Genomic DNA, 22,284 nt, shown 5'->3' on the forward strand with positions numbered 1-22,284 from the left:
CCGCGGTGCACGCTGGGAGCGCGGCGGCAGCGCCAGGAGGGAGCGTGGCGGCCATTTTGTGCCTGCCTCGCTCGCCTCCGGGAAGGGGCCGGTGCGGGCGCTGCGGGCTCGGCGGGGAGGGAAGGAGGGAAGAAGGAGTTTGGCTGTTTGCTTTTCTGCCTAGGTCGCGGGCGCCGTCGCCATGGGCCGTAAGAAGAAGAAGCAGCTGAAGCCTTGGTGCTGGTATCCTTGTGTGTGTGTGAAGGGAGGGGGGGGTTATGGCTAGGCCCCGCCGAGCTGCCTCAGGACGGGGCTCGCCGTTCGGCCCCTGGCCCCGTCACGGCTCGGTTCGTGTTTGCTCCCATTGCTTTTCTGCGTCGCTCAGTGTTGGTGTGGGGCCTGCTCCGTGTCCTTCCTCAGCGTCTCTTTCCTTCACCCCCCCCCCACCCCCCGCTCCCCGCCGCGGCCTTGTCCGCCCGCCTCGCGTCAGGGCCGCGCCGCCAGGCCGCTGCTGCCCGGGGCGGGGGGGGCGCTCCCTGGGCCTCTTGGGGAGGGCGCTAACGGAGGAAAGCCCTGCCGGATAAATAAATACTCAAAAAGCGAGGCAGGCCTGGTTTAAAGAGACCTTTTGAGAGCTAATTGTAGAATTCCAAATTAGTAATCGCTGCGTCAAAATCCCCTACAATTTTTCAGTATCTAGAAATATTGGTCGGTTTTTCTCAAATCAGTCTTTTATAATCTGTTTTTTAAAGGGCGATTGCAGGATTACTTTTTTTTTTTTTTCTCACGCTTCTGGCTAATCTAGAACCACGTAATAAAGGAGTTTATAAGCTACTTTGAGATCATTTAACGGTTCGTGTTGGATGGCATCTGTGCTTCTATTTCAGGTACTAATAAGTATTAAGTTTTGCTGCAAGCGGGGAGCACGTTGTGTTAGCAAGGACACGCTAGTAACAAATGCGTCTGTCTTGCTTAGCAAGATGTCTTAGTGTTCGCTGAAACATTGATGCTGATCTGCAGAAAAGAAACAGCAGTTTGTCTCTTTTGTCACATAGAAGTCTAGAAAATTCTTCCTTAAAATGTTTCAGTTTAGAAACATTTATTTAATGACTGTTAGTTTAATACTTAATCATGTAACATCATAAGATATGAGGTAGCTGGATAACTGAAAAAAAAAATAAAGCTATCTGTTACTCTGTTATAAATGTTTGTATAAATGTCTGTTACTGTTGCATTTTATTAAATAGGCTCTTCTGAGTATTTAGATTTGCTTCCCTTTTATGGATTTCCTGTTTGTTTCTCCTTTACTGCTTTAGCAACTTGTAAATATCTAAAAGTATGCCGCGAGGAAGGAGTCTGCTTAGAAATAACTAGGACTAGAAACTCATCTGTCAAATAATACGAATTCAAATTATGAATGTGGTCGCATGCACACATCTTGCCAGTTTTCTGACACATGGAACTTACCTGAAGAGGGGAACGACAGTGGTGTACGGAGGGAGGTTTGGTTTCAGACATCTATGCAATACTTGTTCCTCTATGAAAGTTCAGAGGTGCTTTCTCTGCCTTTTAACGCTAATGCTAGTTAGCCTAGTGTTGCATAGAAACTCACTTTCAGGATTAAATCTTTCCTTAACAATCTTCAATAGGTATTGTAACAGAGATTTTGATGATGAAAAAATCCTTATACAGCATCAAAAAGCAAAGCACTTTAAATGCCATATATGTCATAAGAAATTGTATACGGGACCTGGTTTAGCTATACACTGCATGCAGGTAAGAAGTTTTAGACTTACAGGAAACTTCCCTTGACAGTATTTAAAATTGGAATTAATAAACTTAAATTAATAAACTTTAAAATGTGTTCTTTGGGGGCTTCCACAATCATAAAAACTGATGAGGGAAAGACGGTAGTGCCCTGTTTCAAGGACAGGGCTCTTGCTGTGTCAGCATTTCTGTGGTGAGTATGTTGCAGAGATCTTTGCAGTCACTTTGAGGATGTAGGAGCAAAGGATTTGCATTGTATTGGTGTTCAGAGGGAAAGCTGATAAAATAGTTTTAGAATTGAATAGTAGCCAACAGTGATGGCTACCATATACCAAGAAAATGGTTGGCTAGAGAGACTCTTCTTTTAAGGATGTTGCTTTTGCATTTTGACGGTAAACTGGTGGAATAATTTAGAATCTAACCTGAGTTGCGGTCAGGAGGACTTTTTAATTTTTTTTTTCTCTTTAGGTACATAAAGAAACAATAGATGCTGTTCCAAATGCTATTCCTGGAAGAACAGACATTGAACTGGAAATCTATGGCATGGAGGGCATTCCAGAAAAAGATATGGAGGAACGGAGAAGGTTACTTGAACAAAAAACTCAGGGTAAAGTATAATCTAGCTAGTTATCTGTAATTTTTTTCGCACATTTCTTAAATTAAATTTACTTTGGAATATATTCTTTGAGTCTGCTATCCAGATTGGCTGATATATCTTAACCATACAGTACGTAGTATTACTTTGTCCCGAAATATCAGCCAGATGTACTAATGTACAGTATTTGTCTGCCTCTCAATTCGTTTTATGTAGGCTTTGCATACAAAACTGGTTTTGGTGGTTTGAAGTGGGGTTTTCTGCTGTTGTTTTTTTTTTTCCTTTTTTGTTGTGGTAGGGGTCTTTTTAGAAGTTGAAAACTTGTTCATTAAGTGTTAGCCCTGTGTGAAGATTTCCTGTCTGTCTTACTCATACTAAGCTGCGTGAAGCAGCTCTCGCTCCTCGGAAGAGTAAGGGCTGGGTTAATACATCCCTAACTGCAGCTTCTGTCTTCCTACATGGCAGGCAAATGTTAAGCAATACATTTTTTTTCTTTTCCTGTTTAGAAATAAAGCTATTACCCGGTGAATATGGGGATGGTGATTTTTTTTTTCCTGTTTTTGGAGGAAAGGCTAGGAATCATACTAATCTTATGATACAGAAATACTTCAACTTCTTTGCTTTCTAAGTATGCTTTTCCTTTGAGTTGTTCTGCCTTATTCTGAGCAGCCAAAGACTGTCATGAAGGAAGACCCCCTATTATGTTGAGGTTTGTTACAGTGGAGTCACTTCCTTTTTTATTTGTATGGGTGATAGTAGACTCACTTAGCTTTACTTCTTTGTGATTCTGTGAGTTTTTGAACATAGGGTTTGAAATTACTTTTGTTCCAAGCAGTATATTCCAGATAAAAATTAATTTGCTTTCAATCTGACCATATGCTTTGTATTAATTAGCAGAAAGCCAGAAAAAGAAACAACAGGATGATTCTGATGAGTATGAAGATGATGAATCTGCAGCTTCAACTTCATTTCAACCCCAGCAAGTCCAGCCACAGCAGGGGTACATTCCCCCAATGGCACAACCAGGTTTGCCTCCGGTGCCAGGTGCACCAGGGATGCCTCCAGGTAAGGATAGTATTTTGGAGCTAGGTACTGAAAAGTTGACTAGGAATAAAATCACTGCTGGAATAATAATTTGTTACTTCCAACACTAGGGTTAGAGTTATTAAAATAGTTTTGTAAGGTGCACGAATGTGGTTTCTTCAGGTTCACACACCACCAATCCACAGTGGGTAGGTGTGCACATTCTCTTTTGTGAAGAAGATTTCAAATGCTAGCATCTAGATTGAAGGTATAATATATGTAATGTATTTGTTATTAAGACAGATCAGTAATGTAAACACAAATCCCCAGGTCACATCTGTTCGCGATGCTTTGCAATAAGATTTCAGGAATGCAGAGCTGAAAGGCTAGTGTATATTTAGAGTCTGCTAACGTACAGCAGACAATTTCTACACAGGTCACAAATACATTGCAGAAAATTCTGATTAATGACATTGCAAATGGACCTTTTCTGATCTTTTCTGCTATGACAAGGCCTGTTCTTTGGAAGCTACTAAGAATGCTTACACTTGGTGTCTTGTAGGACTGGGAAGAATGAATCATGCAAATTTGCAGATACTCTTTTATATTGCATCATCTGTGAGCAGTGTTAATTCAAAAAATAATCTACAGCTTCCTGTAAAACATTTATTCAGTCTAAATTTATTAGATTAGATTTTCGAGAGGCTGTATGTTGCTGGAGTTGTATGAAATTTATTTTTCTTTTGTTAAGGTATACCGCCATTAATGGCAGGTGTCCCACCAATGATGCCTGGCATGCCTCCAGTGATGCCTGGGATGCCACCTGGGTGAGTAGCTAGAAAGATTTAACACTACGTTTTCATATTGTGCATTTTAAACTGTCACAGAAACAGTAAAGCTAATTAGAAAAACATGTAGGAACCTGTGAACTCTGTGACTTTAATGTTAGGATGCACCAAAAATCTAGGTGGCTATAAACCAACATTAAAAGTATAGTCGAAGTATGACTTATATATAAGTATGTTGCCTTTTTCCTAATTTTAGTAATGTCGTAACAATTTTAAATTTAGTTTTGTTGGTTTAAAGCCTTCTGGGAACCACTGCTTTGTGTATTGCAGTAATGTGCATCTGGCTATCGGTCATCGAACCTATTGGGGAAATACATAGTGGATAGTTTAAATTTATTCTTTAAATGTGAGAATAAAAATTTTATTTTGGGCAAGAGTAAGATGTTGGTTTTTATGTTTGTTTGGGATTTACACAGTACCCTATCATAATGTGTTTGGAAAATCATAGTTAGATTTTTGATTTTTTCATAAATTTTCACAGATTACATCAACAAAGAAAATACATGCAGTCATTTTGTGGTGGAAACATGTAAGCATCTCATTAACGTAATTATAGGTACATTCATTATGCCATTTTATGTCATATATTTGATAAGATTGAAACTGTCTTACTGAAAACCGCTGAATATTGCTGAGACGTTTGGGAATAATGTCTAACTTTTGTTGTTGTATAATAAATAACTTTACTCATTGAAATGGTTACTACAAAGCTGCATACTGTGAGAAATGCATTCTACTGAATATTAATAAAATAGGCCCTTTGGGATTTATATCCTCTTTTGCACCAGAATATGTACAGCTCAATGTGCTTAGTCCTTTACCCTGTAGGACTTGGTGCAGGAGCTTTGTTCTTGAGTTTTATAGTTCACTAAGGTGAGAGGTATTTCTCTTCTGAAACACAAATGTTGTTTTAACTGTCTTTGAATTTAAAAATCGTATCTTAAATGTCTTCTGAATGTTCATGACTGTAACTTTTCTGGTAGAAACTGAACAGAATTTATCAGGCTTGTGGGTGTTTAGTCCTCCTTAGACTTTAACTTAAGGTGACTGTAATGTTACATGGTAAAACATGAAAATAGATTTGCCAAAAAAAAAACTGTGAACTCACTGAATGTTATGTTATGCTTTTATCTGGTTAAATGTAAGCTTCTGCTAAATTAACCTGATGACCTTTTATTTAGAAAGGAGCAAAGGAACTAGGACCTGGGGAGCAGCTTAGTTTGTAGCATGACACTAGTTCTAGCCCTGTCCCTGCAGTTTTCCAGAAAGTCATCTTCCTCGTGGCAGCAGGAAGCAAGTGTCCAGCGTTTTCTTTTTTTTTTTTTTTTGACGGTTATCAAAATGGATGGCAAGACTGACTTTGCTTTCTCCAACTAAGAATGCAGAAAAAAGGGTGATAGTACTATGTTCCCAGTCATTAGTGCATCTGATTGGTTGTTCCCAGTAGTAGGCAAGTTAAGATTAATAAGGCTGGGTAGCAAGCTGCTTTGCAGAGTTCACCTGTTTATGATGATTCACTTGATTTTGAAATGGCAACAGTAAACGTTTCTAGACTGTTATATAAAATAGAAACCGATTCTTAGTTGTGATCTAGTACTCAACTGGATGCTGCATATCTGTTTAGTTTGCTATATCTAGCAAACATTCAAGTAATAGACGTTCCTTAGTTTTGTTTCCTATAATCCAGCTTCGAGTGTCTGGAAAAATGAAGGCAAACTTAAAGTACGCTTAGTTTGTTCCCTGCAAAGGAATTCTTCGTATATAGTTTTCCAATTTAAAAGCCCTTAGTGTCGTTGTCAATTTTCTTAAATGGAGTTACCACCCTATGTAGGAGCAGTTTGCTTATATTAAGGGTTGTGTGTGTGCTTTAGAGGAGGAACACACAATTTGCAGTGTGGTTTGGTAGATAAGGATAAAAAGAATCATTTAGATTTAAATTCCGCCTTTGTGTTAGGAAATACGCTCTTATTTTGGCCTGGAAAAAAAATAATCATGTTTTTAATATGAAAGAAAAATGATGATTCCTCATTTAAAAATAATAATAATAAAATAATCTATCCTAAGAGTAGGGAATATTTAGTGTAATTAAATCTCCAGAAGCCTTGTTATCTCCTAGTCTCAGTTTTTTCAGTGTTTTGTGCCTAGCTTTACAGAGTTGGGTTGTCTGCCACTTGATAGAGGAAGTCAAAATAGTATGAGGGTGCCAAAATCACAAATAGACTTGTGGTGTCACAAAGGTATAATATCAGAAGTACAGCAATTTTAGTGTGATTGCAGTTGCTGTTTTTCCTACATGCAAATTTTCTGAGTATATTAATATCAGGTTCTTAGAACACAGTAGCGAAACTAATATCCTGAAATACATACCAAGATGGATGCCAGTTCTGGAATCTGATAACTGGAGGTGAAAGCTTGGGGAGTTAAAGTTCAAATGAAAAGTGTTTGGAGGTTTTGTGTGTTTTTTCTTTTTTTTTTTTTTCTTGTTGAAAAACATGTCTATCTAGAGTCTGCTGTTTTGGGAATGCCTCCTGAAATTATTTTTGTATTTAATACAGGTATGTGCCAGTTGTTTTAATGGTTTAGCATTGATGTTCTTGCTGATGCTTGCTTTTTGTTCAATAGGATGATGCCAATGGGTGGAATGATGCCTCCTGGGCCAGGAATACCACCTCTTATGCCTGGTATGCCACCAGGTAGGTCAGGGCTGGCAAACGCGTACTGTGGTGAGAGTTAAACTTTATTTCTGCTTACAGTTAGGATTTCTATAAAGAATGTACATATCTATGCTACCACCTTGGTGCAGATGGCTTGCTGCAGAAGCCACTCTTGTGCAAAGGTGAAGTGATTATTTTGTGGCTTTTGACTACAAATAAGTAGTTGGGTTTGGTATTGTTGTGAAAGTAAAAAATGGAATATAATTTTATTCTTACTGCTGTTTCTCTGGTTCTTGTGTTGCCTAGTCTCTCTTCATTCTGCTGTTTTAACATCTGTGGCTGCAGCTGGAAAACCGTAATTAAAATTATTAAAAAAATACTGTGGGAAATTAGAAATAGTCTTGATGTTATACTCCTGTAAAGAAACTAACTGGAATTTTGATCATATCATAGCTAGAGCAGACCTGTTGAACTTCTCTTAAATAGCCTTATGTTCAGAGGGTGGTGGTTTGAGATTTGCTGGTTTGCCCAGATTTCTCACTGGAGGAGGAAGCAAGCCAATGGGACAGCTACAGCCTGGTTCTGCTGCACAGTAACATGTAGGAAGTTATGTGAGCTGTTGACTTCCTGTCTCTGAGCCTCTCCTAGAGCAGCATATGCACAGCATGCTAAAAACAGAGTTAATTGCCTTGATTTATTGAGAGTGTAAGTATCTTCTGTCAGTGAAATTGTAGTAGAAAACGTGACTTAATTCAGTGTTGCTCTGAAGTGTTTGAGGTACTGCCTATACATGGATTTTTATTGGTGTTCAGGTGTAAATTAAGGTAGAACTTTGTTTAAATGTTTGGGGAAGGGAGGAGGGAAATTGATGGTCTTGAAATGGCTTGTAACCTCTGCCTTTTGCACTTGCTGTATATGGTGACTGACGGTTGGCATTACACTTTGTTACGTTTTCTTTTACTATTGCCTTAAAAACATAGCTTCCTTAGAGAAGACTTGATTATAAAGAACACTGGCAACAGAATCCTCTGAAGGAATACTCCTCCTTCCTTGAGCATGAGTCATTACAGATTCTTTGTGGTCTGTAGGTATGCCGCCGCCTGTTGGCCCTCGTCCTGGGATGCCTCCAATGACACAAGCACAGCCTGTTACAGCACCAGGCATCCTTAACAGACCTCCAGCTCCTGCTGCGTCAGCACCTACCCCTCAGCCTCCAGTTACTAAACCACTCTTCCCGAGTGCAGGGCAGGTAAGGTATCTCATAGCCTGGAACCTGTTGCTATAGTCTTCAAATTACCACTGTGTCAACAGTGAGGAGACCTGAGAAATGACTGATTACATTGCTTGCTTGTTTTGATTCTTAATTCAGTGTAGTGTTTGAATGCATTTTAAAAGATTCTTTTGTTTGTCTTATAACAGCCATGAAACCAGACTGAAGTTCTGTAAGCAGTGGGGAAGAAAGGAGTAGGCGAAACACTTTGTTAACCCCTTCAGTTGTCATTATAAGGGTGCTTTGGGTGGGTGAAGGGAGGTGTTAGTCAGCTACAGGAATCTGCTTGCATAGAACTTACCCTAACATTTACAAAGTGGAAATCTTGACATGACTTGTTCTCCCTTGGACTTTTTACCAATAGAAGGACTAATTTATTCTGTAGTTTTGTTCAAACTAGGTTAAACATTGTCTGAATGAGGTCATTTGCTTTACAAGGTTTGAGTTAACTAAGGCAGTAAAACTTGGTTTAAATGTGTTGGGGAGGGCAGTGGGAATTAATAGTCTTAAAATGGCTTGTGACCTACGTTTTGATTTTACTTGCTGTGTATAAGTTTTTACTTGCTCTCAAGTATGTTGCAGAAAACTTCATAGTGTCCTATTTGCATTTTGGACTTCTACAGGGAAGATGCTCATTTACAAAAGCACAGCCCCTAGCATAAGAAATCCTTTCATCTGGATACTTTCCACCCATTTGTTTGGAGACTTTTCACTGTTTCCTTTCTTTTATGCTACAGATGGGGACACCTGTCACAAGCTCAAGTACAGCTTCCTCCAATTCAGAAAGTCTGTCAGCATCTTCTAACGCTCTGTTTCCTAGCACAGCACAAGTACGCAGGAAGTCACAGATAAAACCAAATTGCTTTGCAACTTAACCCTTTGGACCGTTCTTTAAAATCTAAAATTGACTAAACATCTTCAGATAACTTGTTACATTCCTGATTATGTTTAGCTGGTAAAACTGCAGAGTCCTTGATTGTGAGTTGCATTCTATTAGAAATAAGCATGTCAAAGTGCCCAATTTTTCTTAGAGTGAAAAAATGAAATGCTGTGTCCTGGTTCTAAAGGGTTAAAAAAGCATGAAAGCAGTTAAATGCGTTTTAGTGGGCAGTGGTTAGCTTGATGCATGGTGAAGGCTTTTTAGTTCGATGTTTAATATGGTACATCATAATGTAGGGAATTTTGTGATTTACGTTATGTGCAAAAAATTGAAATACTTCTAGGAAAGTTCAGAAAAGAATTCATAGAACAACTGTAAACAAAAGCATTCTCTCATAACTAAAGCTTGCTTTGAAGATTGGTGCATCTTCAGAGAAAGACTGGTAAAGCCAACTTTTCTTGTTTAAAAATTTTAATTTAAGAACAAAGTAGGAAAGATGAGATGCTGGCATCTGTAGTGTTCTGTAGTGATCTGACCTCATCTGCCTTCAGTTGATTCTTCACTCAGAAATGATACTAAAGGTCTGTAGAGATACACAGTACTTCAAAAACAAACAAAAAAACACTCATATTTTTGGAGAGAATGCTTAAAACGAAAGACACAGAGTTTTCTTAAATGTTTCATAAAAACATTTTAAATACCTAATTTTAATAAATGCTAACATTGAGCTGTGCTCTAAACTAATGGTTGCTAAAGTTTGCTAATAATTTAGTGAGACAATTTATACTTGTAGGCTGTTAATAAATCTGTGATTTAGGAAGGATTTAGTCATTTTACCAAACTCAGTATTTGAGGTAAAAATTTTGATAGGATTTTTCTGTTGTTGTTGTTCCTTTTTTCTAGTTGTGGCTTTTGACCTGCAAATTTTAGATTTTCCTGTGTGTGTGTGTGTATATATATGTATGTACATACTGGGTTTTATTTTGTCTTGTTTTCAGTTGCTTTAGTATGTGATAAGGCTGAAGTTTACTTTTGTCAAGCTTATTTTAATTATGTATCTCACTGGAAGGTTTCAGAGGTCTAGCAGACATCATTTAAGTTTTCTTGCTTACTTCTTTAAGAAATAAATATTGATCTATCTCTGTGTTTCACAGGCTGCAGCGGCTGTTCCAGGTCCAGTTGGTACTGATTTCAAACCTTTGAATTCTACACCTGCAACAACAACAGAACCCCCCAAGCCTACATTCCCTGCTTATACACAGTCTACAGCCTCAACCACTAGCACGACAAACAGTACTGCAGCTAAGCCAGCTACATCTATAACAAGTAAGCCTGCTACCCTTACGACAACCAGTGCAACCAGTAAGTTGATCCATCCAGATGAGGATATATCGCTGGTAAGTTAAAATATTTTCGTTGTCTTACAGAAAATGCAATTTATGCTGATATGGCTGACTTAAGTAGAATTTCTTCTGTGTTCTGTGTAACAGTATTTTAATAATGGGGAGATTGCAAAACTTGCAGAATTAATATAACAGAACCATGCACTGAGAAAATGTCTGTGATTGAGAAGTGATGATTGCCATCCTGCAATGATCCTGCTTTAGATCTGAGTCTTACCTTTCTGGTGATAGGGAATTGCTCAACTGAAAACATGATTTGGAGTTAAGTTCTGTTTGTGATTTAAACTTGAAGTTAAATAGATGCAGCTAATGAGTGTAAGACGAAAGACTTAAGAGCTTTAAGTGGTCTTGGTGCTGTTACAGCAATCAGAAATCAGGAATTGATGGATAAAACAAGCGAACCTTAATTTCAGTTCAGATATTGCTAGATCTGCATTTGTTGTTTTGCCTCATATTGTTGTGAGGAAAAGGCTTTCTTCAGCTGAGGGAGGAGAACTTGTATTGTGTGCAAAATACTAACTTGGCCAGTATTAATATAGTAACTTTGACAGGGGGAAAAATCCAAACGTTACTGTGAAATGTTTACTGGCAGCAACCTAGAATTTCTGAGATACTGCTAGTTCAGAACCTGTAATCCACTTTTGCTACATTTATTTACTTTGCTGAGTTTGTCTTACAGCATGTTATGGTTGTCTGTTCCTGGTTTTAGGAAGAGAGAAGGGCACAGTTGCCTAAATATCAGCGTAATCTTCCTCGGCCAGGACAAGCTTCCTTGGGTAATCCACCAGTTGGACCAATTGGAGGTATGATGCCACCACAGCCAGGAATTCCTCCACAGCAACAAGGGATGAGACCTCCCATGCCTCCTCATGGTAATCATAAGTTTCCTTGTTTTCTGTTTTCTAAAAAAATTTGTATTTGCTGTAACTTCTTTAAAACTTGAAGTGGCATGTACTGTGAAACAGCTTTTCACAAAATGCAACTTTGCCCATTTGAAAAATGAATTCTTCTTTGCATCTTAAATATTTTGTTTATAGGTCAGTATGGTGCTCATCACCAGGGCATGCCAGGATATCTTCCTGGGGCGATGCCTCCTTACGGTCAGGGACCTCCGATGGTGCCCCCCTACCAAAGTGGACCTCCTCGTCCTCCAATGGGAATGAGACCTCCTGTAATGTCGCAAGGTGGCCGCTACTGATGCTACTACACACGCTCTAATAGGTTTGGAGATTAAACCTTTTCTCATCTTGTGCTGTTAATATAGCCAAGCTTCCGTCAATTAAGGCTTCATTGTGACTTTAAAAAAATAAGTATCTTCCCCACATGCAAGGAACTATTGGACATTCTTATTTTACATGGGAAAATTTATTTGGAATAATAACAGGAACTTTTCCTGATGTTGCAATTTATACTGTATGGCTTCTTTTTCATGTTTCATCTAGGTTTTTAGAAGTGAAGTATAGTAAATATGGTTCGTTAAATTGTGAAGGCGCTGGAATTACATGAACATACCACCTTAAAGGCAAGTTCTGTAACATTATGTTGCTATTTGTGAAATGATGCCTTCACAGCACTTCAAGTGCTGTTGGACTTTGTGTCCCCAACATAGTTTGGTGAGGGCTGTAACTGTTCCCAACTACTTGTACATTTAAGTCTGAACATGTAACAATATTTAATGTATTTAGAGTTCCTCCTGTTCCAGGGTTTAAGTAAACTGACCCACTAAGGTCGTGTGACTTTTCTGTACTGTTATAAACTTCATTGTAATAAAAGAAGAGAAAAATTTATATGCCTTTTCATTCATGACCAGCTGTGGACCACTGCCTGAAAGGTTTGTACAGATGCATGCCATGGTAGCTGTTGGTGTAATGAACACAATTATTGGTGCTTTCTTGATAAAGTCTCAACTCCTTATTTTAAAGCTTAAGTTATTCCTTAGCTGCACGTCTGAGTAGACAAGACCTGTACACTTATTAACTGACGCTTCAAAAATGAGGCTGCAGGAGGCACATCTTAACTCTTGGTTGTAATTTCTCATGATGACATATGTTTCTTATTTGTGCTTTCTTGTCCTCAATGAATTTTAAATGATTTATAGTCCTGGCACTTATTTGTAGGATATAAAAGTGATTGCTGCAAGATGCATGCTAGTGCAAGATGTTTCCTGTTAGTTCATTCTTCGACAGACTCTTTTTAATGTGCAAAAGCATATGAACTTCAGGAGCCTTTTAGATGAAGATTTCTAGAAGCTTAGGTGCATGTCACATGGGTGAGTGACTTCCAGTTGATGTTGTATTTAAGTTGACCTGCAAACAAGAAAAAAAAACTTGACTTCCTTCTCAGTGTGCAAAAGAAACTAAGGGGAAGAGAGTAATATGTTGCATGCTGTATTTCTATTTGCAGAATATTCAGAATTTCAAATCTCATCATCCTATAGGGTGAGCCCTCTACTATGTGCTGTGAATAAAGCTGTAGGCTTGGCTCAGGCCAAGTTTCCTGAGCCAGTTAATGGAAATGTCTAGAGTAGGAGATCTTTCCATCAGTTCTCCTAGCTACAGCTATCAAAGAGAAGTCTTACCCATACAGGTTAGCTATCTGTTTCTGAGTAAAAGGATGGATGACCATCAAGACTGTAATTCTCTGTGTTAGTGTGTTATATTCCTGGTGAGAATGAAAATGCAGAGGGGGAGACATTTTGGAGGGAATGGAAGCTAGAGCTTTCCTTGTCTTCTCACTCCTTTTTTCCACCTGTTGTGATGATTTTTTCTTTTGCAGGTCAACTCTAAATACGTGTTCCAGCCTCAAGCCTTATTTGTGCAACTTAGGTTATGGAGATATCTCCTCTTTTAGGGTAGGCTAGAAAGATTTTCAGTATTTTTGTATCAGTTTAAGTTCCATATGTGTTTTGTTGTGGATTTTTTTTAATCTAGTTATTATAATGAGTTGTGATTCTTTCACTTGAAAGTCTTGTGGGTGTATTTTTAGCTAAATTTGATGTACTTCATGTGGCTTTATACCATATTCTCTTAGCTGCTCAGAAATACAGATCAGCTAAAATACTACGTTGTCTCTCAACTTCAAACTTGGGGTCATGGAATACCTCATAAAGGCACTGGGGCATCCAGTACATTCTAATTCCAGCTGAATGGCCTTAGTTTTGTTTAACCATTAAGAATGTTCAGGCACTTTTTCTGAAATGGTTAGCAGTTTTAAGACCATAACTCCAAGCCTCTGTTGAGAAGCAGTTTTCTCTGGTCACTGGTATCTGCTGGTCACCTGTCAGATGTGCACTATTTGGCTTGCAAATGTGCTGAGTGGGCCTTGATGTCAGATGTTTTGTTAGCTCTTCATCTTGCTTTTTACAAAAGTCTAACAGATAAAACTGTTTTGCTTAGGCAATGCTCTTATACTCTGGTTTTCTTCTGTTTTCCTTATCTAATAAGGATAATTCCCAAACAAAGCACTGGAGAGATTTTTAGTGTCCTGCATTTAATGTTTTCTTGTAATGTTACACATGAAATTCATACATTATAAATTGATCTTAACTTCTGCATTTAGAACTATGAAACGTCTTGCTTTTTCTGAAGATCATATTGCTTCTGTAAGGATGCTTGGCCCTTCTGCCCTTAGTAAAGCAAATACCTTCTCCCGTTGGTGTCTCTGTAACTCACTGGTACGTTGTTTTCAGAACCCTCTCTTTCCTAGGAAAGTACTTGAAAAGCTTACTGCATGTACTGTTAACTCAGCATATTCTGCAAGTTGTCTTTATTAAGGGTTTCCCCTATTAAACAGTAAATGTGATTGTTCCAATAATAGCGTCATTTTGTAGCTAATACTATGCAGACTTACAGTGCAGACACATTTTAAATTGAGTTTTCCTTAGTAATGACGTTGTTATAATCCTTAACTAAGCACTGCCACGTGTTATTTGTATGGTACTCTAATAATGTGCAACAAGCAGGTGAACAGTTTTTCTGTGATTTTTCACGTGGATACTGCCTTTCCTGCTCCTGTCATTTCTGTGCTATAAGAGCTGCGATGTGGCTATCTCTAGTTACTCTTGTGTCTCTTGTACATACTCTTCTCCTGAAAACAGGCAGGTATTTCAGTGCATATGTTGTCTGTTGGTCCCTGCCTTCATTTCTTTGGATACTGCTTCTTAATGTTCAGAGAGTTGGATTTATGGTGTGCTTCCCAAAAAAGGGTAAAACTCTTTTGAATGTATTCATTGCTTGTATAAAGACTAAGGCTTGGTTTACAGTACAAAGTTTAGTCAACATAGTTGTGCCAGCAAAAAAAATCCTAATGTCATGCAGCCATGTAGTCCTTTTTTTTCTTTTTGCTTTAGTATATCATTCATTGGAAAGAGGTTGCAGAAGGCTTTATGAATACAGTAAAGCATATGTCCTGTATCTGATACAGGACTGTGATGATATAATCACATGGGCAGAAGCTTTGATTTCAGTTGTTGCCTGAATTTCCTGTGGAAGATCTTATAGTGAAATGAGAAGTTGCCAATGGCTTTTGATCAGTTTTTATTTAAATTTGAATGTAATGCCAGTGTTGAATACAAAAAATCAAATGAAACAGGCTGCAAGAAACTGTTCAGACACAGGTGGGGAAAAATGCTTATGCAAGATATTTAGTGTTTAGGGCATATGGTACTCGTATAAGAAGTTCTAAATCATTTCATGCATGGTGTCTCAATATCATTATGAGGCTGATCTTGTATATTTGCTAATCTTTAGAGTTAAAGGGATGAAATTGGCATGAAGTAACCTCACAAGAGCCCGCGCTAGTTTTCCAGACATGTTGATATGACTGTTTTGTTCTTCTTTTAGGATATCTTTCTACCTTTTGCAAAGTCTGCTTTAAATAAAATTTTGAAAATATATCTGGTTTATATGGACAAATTTTTTTTATCTAAAATGTTTGGAGCTTTTTTTCTTCCACAGATGAGATTTTTAGGTGTTGATAATAAATTTGAGGCTGGGATGTATATCTAATGATTTCAGTGGATTACTATTCCTCGCTCTGTGCATGCATGGGAGAACATAAACAAGCTTCTAGAAACACATTCAGCTGCATCTGCCTTCTATGGTTTCTGCAGTTATTTTGGTGTATGGATGTCTTGAATGATGCTTACACAGAATTGTATAACTTGCTTTCTTAAAACTAGATAAAAGTGTACGGGATATAACCAGGAGTTATCTTACAATAATCAAGTAATTCCGAATACAAGACAAAAAATAAAGTACCAAGATTACTTCAGTTTCAAAAACAGTAAGAAGGGCATTATGACTCTTCAGTTAAATTAAGACTGATATACCAGTCCATGAGCTGGGGCTGCAATTTAAAATGGTAATTAATATCATTTTAAAATAGTAAACGTCTTAATAATTGTACCGGTCTAGCTTCTACATAAAAATTAAGGTGAGGGTCAACACTTTCAGTGGCTGATGGAATCTTTAACTCAACGTTTTGTGAATTAGAACAGTAACTACTATTGATTATGGAAAAAAATACTATTGATTATGGAAAAAATGCCCCGGAACAACTGACTTATGTTCCACTGATCAAGTTACAAAGCAAAACAAACTGTGCAATTCAGAATTAGCTGCGAACTACAAAAAAGTTCTGTTTTGGTCTAACAAAGTAGGTGATACAGCAGTCATTTCCTTTTGTTTGCTTGATCACTGGAATTCTGTTAACTTTGAATGCATGTCTTTCACGTAATTGGGTCATGTTTTTTCTAAAACTTAAATTTTTCTTCTTCCTATAGCCCTGCCATAGGACAGGCTGAGGCAGAGTCTCAGTGTTGCCCTGTTCAGTCTGAGGCAAGTGGGATTTATTTTATTCCTTCCAGGGGCCTTCACAGCTTTATGGCTGTTGGATATTTATGTCCCCAAACTTGCAGCAAGTTTGGTGAAGGCCCCTAAATTTATTTTAATTTAGGTTTTTTATTCTTTTGGTAGATGGGCTCTATATTAATATTTATCCTTTTATTATCACTGTGTTTTTAAGAGTCTTAGGGGGAGGGAACGTGTTATAAGATGTTTGAGTACCATTTCTCTTACAGAACGTGTTTCCTTCATGGCTGGTCAGGTAGTCCTTCAGCCACGCTGTACCCTGCCCCCTTTCCCTGCATTGTATTTGTGCTGTACTGGTTTTTGGTTTTGCTAATGTGACTATGTGTAGTCTTTGAGGTAGTGGCATGTAAAGGTTAATTGCTAATGTTTCCTTTACTGGGGAGATGTATTTATTGAAGTACTTAAAATATTTAGGTATTTAGCTAATAAGCGGTATTACTAGTTAGAAAATAGCATAGCCTAAATTACAGAATCCGGTTTCTGTGGAGGAGGATATTAACTGCTGCATTTGTGAGCTGTGCCACAATTAATATTAATGTAGAGCCCTATGAAGAAGTAGATACTCAAGTTGGTAAAGTAGAAGGGAAGAATGAGAAATCAAAACTACAGATGTTTCAGTTCATCAGTTTCAGGAAAACCTTTGTATCAGTCACTTAAATGCACCCAACTATGCAATATTTTGTCTGTTGCAATGATGTACTGAAAATGCTTATGTTTTGTTGAAACCTTGAGGAATTTTGTTGCATATCCAAAATTGGCTTAAGGATACAGGAATTTGAAGTTACTACTTTTGTGCAATAGATAGCAAAAAAAATAAATTGCCCCTCGTGAAAGAAAAACTAGCGTTAGTGTTACTGCTCACTCTGTTTGAAATGCATTGGTTTTGAATGATTGAGGTTGCTTAAAGACAACTTCAGCCTCAGAAGAACAGATTTTGACCATGGAGGTCTTGCAGCCTGTCAGCAGTGAAACTCTTGAATTAGCAAACATTAGAATCAGATTTTAAAATCTTTTTTGATTTTTGTGTTTTTTTTTTTTAACTTGTGGCATTTTTTGATGAGCACAATGGTTCGTTTCTTCAAGATTATGCTGAATAATGACCCACCTGTGATTTTCATCAGGTTTAATTAAAGGATAAAGTGAGTTGTAATTCTTTTTTAGTTCAAAGAATGGATTTTACACTCCTGTTGTACTTGCACTCTGCCCTTTACGTTTTCCCTATAGGGGGTCTCCCAAGTAGTCTATTCTGACTGGAAAATGGATGTCCTCTGTTAACTGTTTCAAAGTAATTAGTAAGCATGGTGTTGCTTTTCTAATTCTCATTGTGATGCTGTACTTGATAACAGTGAAGATGAGAACAACTCTAAGGTACATTACTGCAACTAGGCTTTATTTCATGTATTTGGTCTATAGGAGCATTTGGTTTACTTCTTATTTCCACTGGAATATCTAAGGAAACCATTTAACCAAAAACATTTTTCAGTATGGCTTGTACTTCTTCCTTTAAGTTTATCTTGTAAAGGCTTGAGATGAAAAAATAGCCAAACTTCAAATGCATGATAGTAAATATGTCACCAGTTTCCATTTAAGACTCATGCAACATGAGGTAGTTTTTCTGCAGCTAGTTATATTCAGTTTTCAGCACACAAAGCTGGAATTCACCAGAAATGCTGTATTGTCTATAGTGGAATACCCTACTTAGATCCATGCTTGGGTTATGTCTAATGAATTGGTACTCTGGTGAGAGCTATACGTTTTCAGATTAAACTTTTGATCTGATTTTGCTGAAGATAACCAGGTTTGATATGTTCGTGGAAAAATGTTTCAAAAATGCAGTTCCAGTTTTCATTGTTGCTATTAAGTTGTGCATACTAATATTCAGGAGTAAATCAGCCATTTCTTTGTGGCTTTGCATATTCTTTTCACAAAGCATGGTGGTACTTAGCATCACAATGCTATGAATTTTTTTTTTCTTGAAACTGCTTTTGGACAATTTCAGGAAAAGGAATTTCATATTACTTCTGAAAGATGCATTTTGCACTAGGACAGTTCCATGCTGTTACTGTATGGATTCAGGCTTTTAGTTCAGGGTTTTCTTGTAGTTCACACATTCTTCACTTCCATCATTTATGTTCCTGTCCATTCCATAAGTCTCGAAAGGACTGGACAGGACAGAGGCTTTTTGTTCTGTGTTTGGGTGTTGGTAGCTTTTAACAGGTTATATCCATGTTACTCACATCTGTTACCACAGACTAATATTTATGCTTAAATTTGCAGCAACTAATGTGTTTTCCATTTGCTTTGTACTTAATCCTAAAAGGTACATGTGAAAGTACTGCTGTATTCCTAGTCACGAGGATGGCATAATGGCTCTCTGCTAAAAAGGTGGGAATGTGTCCTCAGCTGTTAGACCAGTTGCTCTGTCATCTCTTTAAAACAACTTGTAAAATTCTCATCTAGTGCAAAAGGCTCATATCGTACTCCTTCACTGAAATTGTTAGTGACCTCCTCCCTGCCTCATGTGGATCTAAGGAGGATAGTTCCAAAAAACTTTACTTTTATTTTGATGGCTGGTAGTGTGGTTTTTACTGGCACTCCTGTGTGCTGGCAGTATTGCAGCTTTCAGTATTGCAGCAGTCTGTATATCACAAAGCTGTACATCTCATTGCTCGTGGAATTTTTAACGATAATATTTTAGTCATTTGACTTTCATTATTATATTAGGTATTCATGGAAATAGGCTTTGGAAAGTTTGGTTCTATTTAAGTTTATGTAGAGGTACTTGAGGCTTTTTTTCTAAGGTCAAGAATTACTGAAATTGTGCTAAATTGGGTAAATTTGTACCCACTGGTCTTGAAAAGAGAAGTGAATGAGAAATGTGGCATGTAAAGTATGCATCACACATGAAGTTTTGACTTGCTTTAGAATTGTGTGGTGCATTCTGTGCCATGTTTAATAAAGATTGTGGCCTTTAAATAATACTCTAAGAAATAGGCTACCTCCAAAAGAACTTTTTAGTGTATGTATACTTTCTGTCAAAGTATTCAGACGAGAGAGGTATTGGTAGTGACTTCTTATAAAAACATAGTTATTGATTGGTGACTGTGTTTTTCTATTGGAGCTGGGCTAAGTAGATACTTGGGAGTAAGAAAACTTTGGAGGCAGCCTTTGAGAGGATCAAGGTAGAAAAGTGATTCTTAAGTGTAATGTACAGAACTGATTTTTTTTTTTGAAGTTTTGAAAAGAACTTTGAGGATGTTTTTTTATTCTGTAAGCAGCAGTTTTAAACAATCTTGATTGTCAGAGAAGGCAGGTTCTTGTTAAAGCTCTACTGGAAGAAAATGCAGTTCAAGTACAGCATTTATGGATTGTGGTGTATAGTGAATACACTTGTGTTATATGAAAGCTCTTGGAAGGTCTGTCTGAGGGAGCCAGGCACTTTAGCGTGCTGCTTTTGCAGATAGCCGTATCCTTTCTTCAACCACGTGGTCCAGGATGTTATCCTTCAATCCTTTGTTCTGGTCATTCTGATGAGTCAATATTGACTGCATGATGACCCTCTGTGAGGGTTGGTATTTACACGTCTGATCACTGTTGTGAATAATGAGGCACTTGGACCTTTTGAGCAAGTTTACACTAATTTGTTCTATTGTTACAGGCTCTGTTGTAGGCTGTTCTTACAGGCAGTAGGAGCAATCAGCAGCACTGCTGTTCCCGAAATAATGAATTTAACTTCTCCATAAATAAGTCTTGAACTTATCTTAAGGAAGCTAGAATGTTTTGAGGAAATAGTAGTATTTTTGTGCAAGTAACATCTGAACTAAAAACAAATGAATACACAACTTTGAGAGCCTGAAAGCTTCAAAAAAAAATCTTGTTTGCAGTTACAGCATATCTGTGAGCTAACTACCTTTATAACAGGTTCACGTTTCTAATGTCTAAAATTTTGTTGTAAATCTGGTCTACATCTTAACCGTGTTCCCAGGTGCTTTTTAGAAAGAGGGTTGGCTGCTTCTGCCCTTAGTAACCAATATTTATAAATGGTTTTAGCTAATAGTAATTTTGAATTACCAAACGCTATGCCATGCAACCAAAGGAAATTATTTCATTGTGTCCCAACTTAGGGAATTATATGATGATTTGAAGTAAAAATGTCATGCAGAATCTTTTTTTTCCCTCCTCATTATGTTGTAGAAGTGTGTGATACTTGCAACTAATGAATTCTTTAGCTTCTAGTCGAAGAAAATACATTTTGCTCTTTCATTGATAAAGTCTAGAATAAGAAAAACAGTTTGAGACTATTTAATGAAGGACCATGACAATGTAAGTATTGTAATTTCCTTTATATTTGTTGTAGGCAAAGGGATTACCTTGTTAAACTTCTGGCTTTTGTGTCAAAAATACCAGAAATGTTATAGTTGCCCTGGCTTCTTATGCTTTTCCTAAGCAACAAATTACAGTAATTGAAGTTTGGCAGCTTTTTTTTTTTTTTTTTTTTTTAATGAAAAACTAAATTATGGGTTAAACTCCTTGGTTTAATACAATTTGTGTTTTTGTCAACTAGCAGCAGAATTTCAGCATTTGCTACTTACTGGTAGAGAAGAAATATCCCACAGCACTGCCAGTACAGGTTAGTTTAATCTGTAAGTACCTGACATTTCTATTTGAAATATGTTCAAATGATACCGTTTCAATACAAGGGGAATTTTGATCTCTGAAATGTCAATGTATCGTTCTTACCTACTACTGTTTTCAGTAGTGAGTGAACGTCTACATTTTTTATTAAAGATCTGTAATGATTTTAACTATTCTTGTGGGTCAGTAATATCTGCAAGCACAAGGAAAATTTAATATAGAACCTTAACAACTTGCCTTTGGTGTTACTGAAAAACATAGAGATAATAAATCAAAGTTAGTTCTTCGGTATCGTGCCTGTTATAAAAGGCTGTTTTATCAGTGAAACAATTACAGGCTATTGGCTCTTATGTTGGGGAATAAGCATTTCTGTTCTTCAGATTTTGTAGCAGTAATGTAATCTTTAGATTTTTCTTTAGTTTTAGCTAATTACTGCCTACTGCCAACAGAATTTTAATTTGCTAGACTTGTAAGCTGGGAGCTTCTTGTTCTATGATTTATTAGCTTACTTTTATTTAAGCCCTGTATACCTCATCTCTTTATCAGCGTGGGAGATGAAAGGTTTCTGTGCTGTGGCATATAGCCTAGTTTCATAAGCTGTGAAACTCTGTGCCTTAACATACACTTGCAAATTGAATCATCACACAGTGAATTTGAGGGGCTTTTGAAAACATTGGTGGATAATTATATAAAAACAAACTATTGGAAGATTGTGCGCTAGTGTGGTAGCCAGACAGAATCGTTAGTTTTGCCAGCTCATATGAATGCTTTTATACTCTGTTTTCATAAGTGATTTGATACTTCCAGCAGTATTGCTTGTTTCAGAATTTTGAAGTCTCATACAACGTTGCAAGCTTGTCATACCAAAATATAAGGTTTCAAGGGGATTTGCTCAGTAATGAGTTGAAATAAGTAACTGATTGCTTTTGGCTGCTGAATTACCATGTGAAGTCTCAGTTTTGACAGTGGTTGAATGCTGACCTGCTCTACTTTACCCCAGATTGGCAGTGAATGGGGAATAGTGGTAGTGGTGTTCTGATTCATCAACAAAAGTCCATTTCTTTGGAGTAGATCCTAATACGAAGCATAGAATGGCTTGGGTTGGAAGGGACCTTAAAGATCATCTAGTTCCACCCCTCCTTCCATGGGCAGGGTCAACTCCCGCTAGATCAGGTTGGGCACGGCTCTATCTAGGCTCCATCTAACCTGGCCTTGAACACCTACAGGGATGAGACATCCACAGCTTCTCTGGGCAAGCTGTTCGAGTGTCTCACTACCCTTTCAGTGAATAATTTCTTCCTAATGTCTAATCTAAATCTATCCTCTTTTAGTTTAAGACCATTTCCCCTTGTTCTAGACC

At 37.6% G+C, this 22,284-nt stretch overlaps 1 protein-coding gene across 8 annotated transcripts; it reads left to right on the top strand.

Moving 5' to 3' along the window:
• The first annotated feature begins 6 nt into the window (after positions 1-6).
• ZNF207 (zinc finger protein 207) lies at positions 7-20,152 on the top strand. Of its 8 annotated transcripts, XR_004755150.1 has the most exons (14): positions 7-222; positions 1,629-1,755; positions 2,215-2,353; positions 3,236-3,406; positions 4,116-4,191; positions 4,694-4,741; positions 6,835-6,905; positions 7,955-8,115; positions 8,874-8,966; positions 10,171-10,413; positions 11,129-11,291; positions 11,457-11,640; positions 11,862-11,941; positions 16,202-20,152. XR_004755150.1 is itself a non-coding variant. In XM_035342394.1 (13 exons), the coding sequence occupies exons 1-12, from the start codon at positions 182-184 to the stop codon at positions 11,615-11,617; spliced, it is 1,494 nt and encodes a 497-aa protein (XP_035198285.1). In that variant the 5' UTR covers positions 7-181; the 3' UTR covers positions 11,618-11,640; positions 11,862-12,206. The 8 variants fall into 8 exon arrangements, 7 of the variants coding, with proteins under 7 accessions (XP_035198285.1, XP_035198284.1, XP_035198286.1 ...); XM_035342394.1 differs by lacking the exon at positions 16,202-20,152 and having other exon boundaries at positions 11,862-12,206; XM_035342393.1 differs by lacking the exon at positions 16,202-20,152 and having other exon boundaries at positions 11,457-12,206.
• The last annotated feature ends 2,132 nt before the right edge of the window (positions 20,153-22,284 follow it).

The sequence above is a fragment of the Oxyura jamaicensis genome, chromosome 18, assembly GCF_011077185.1.
Source record: "Oxyura jamaicensis isolate SHBP4307 breed ruddy duck chromosome 18, BPBGC_Ojam_1.0, whole genome shotgun sequence".
NCBI classification, from domain to species: domain Eukaryota; kingdom Metazoa; phylum Chordata; class Aves; order Anseriformes; family Anatidae; genus Oxyura; species Oxyura jamaicensis.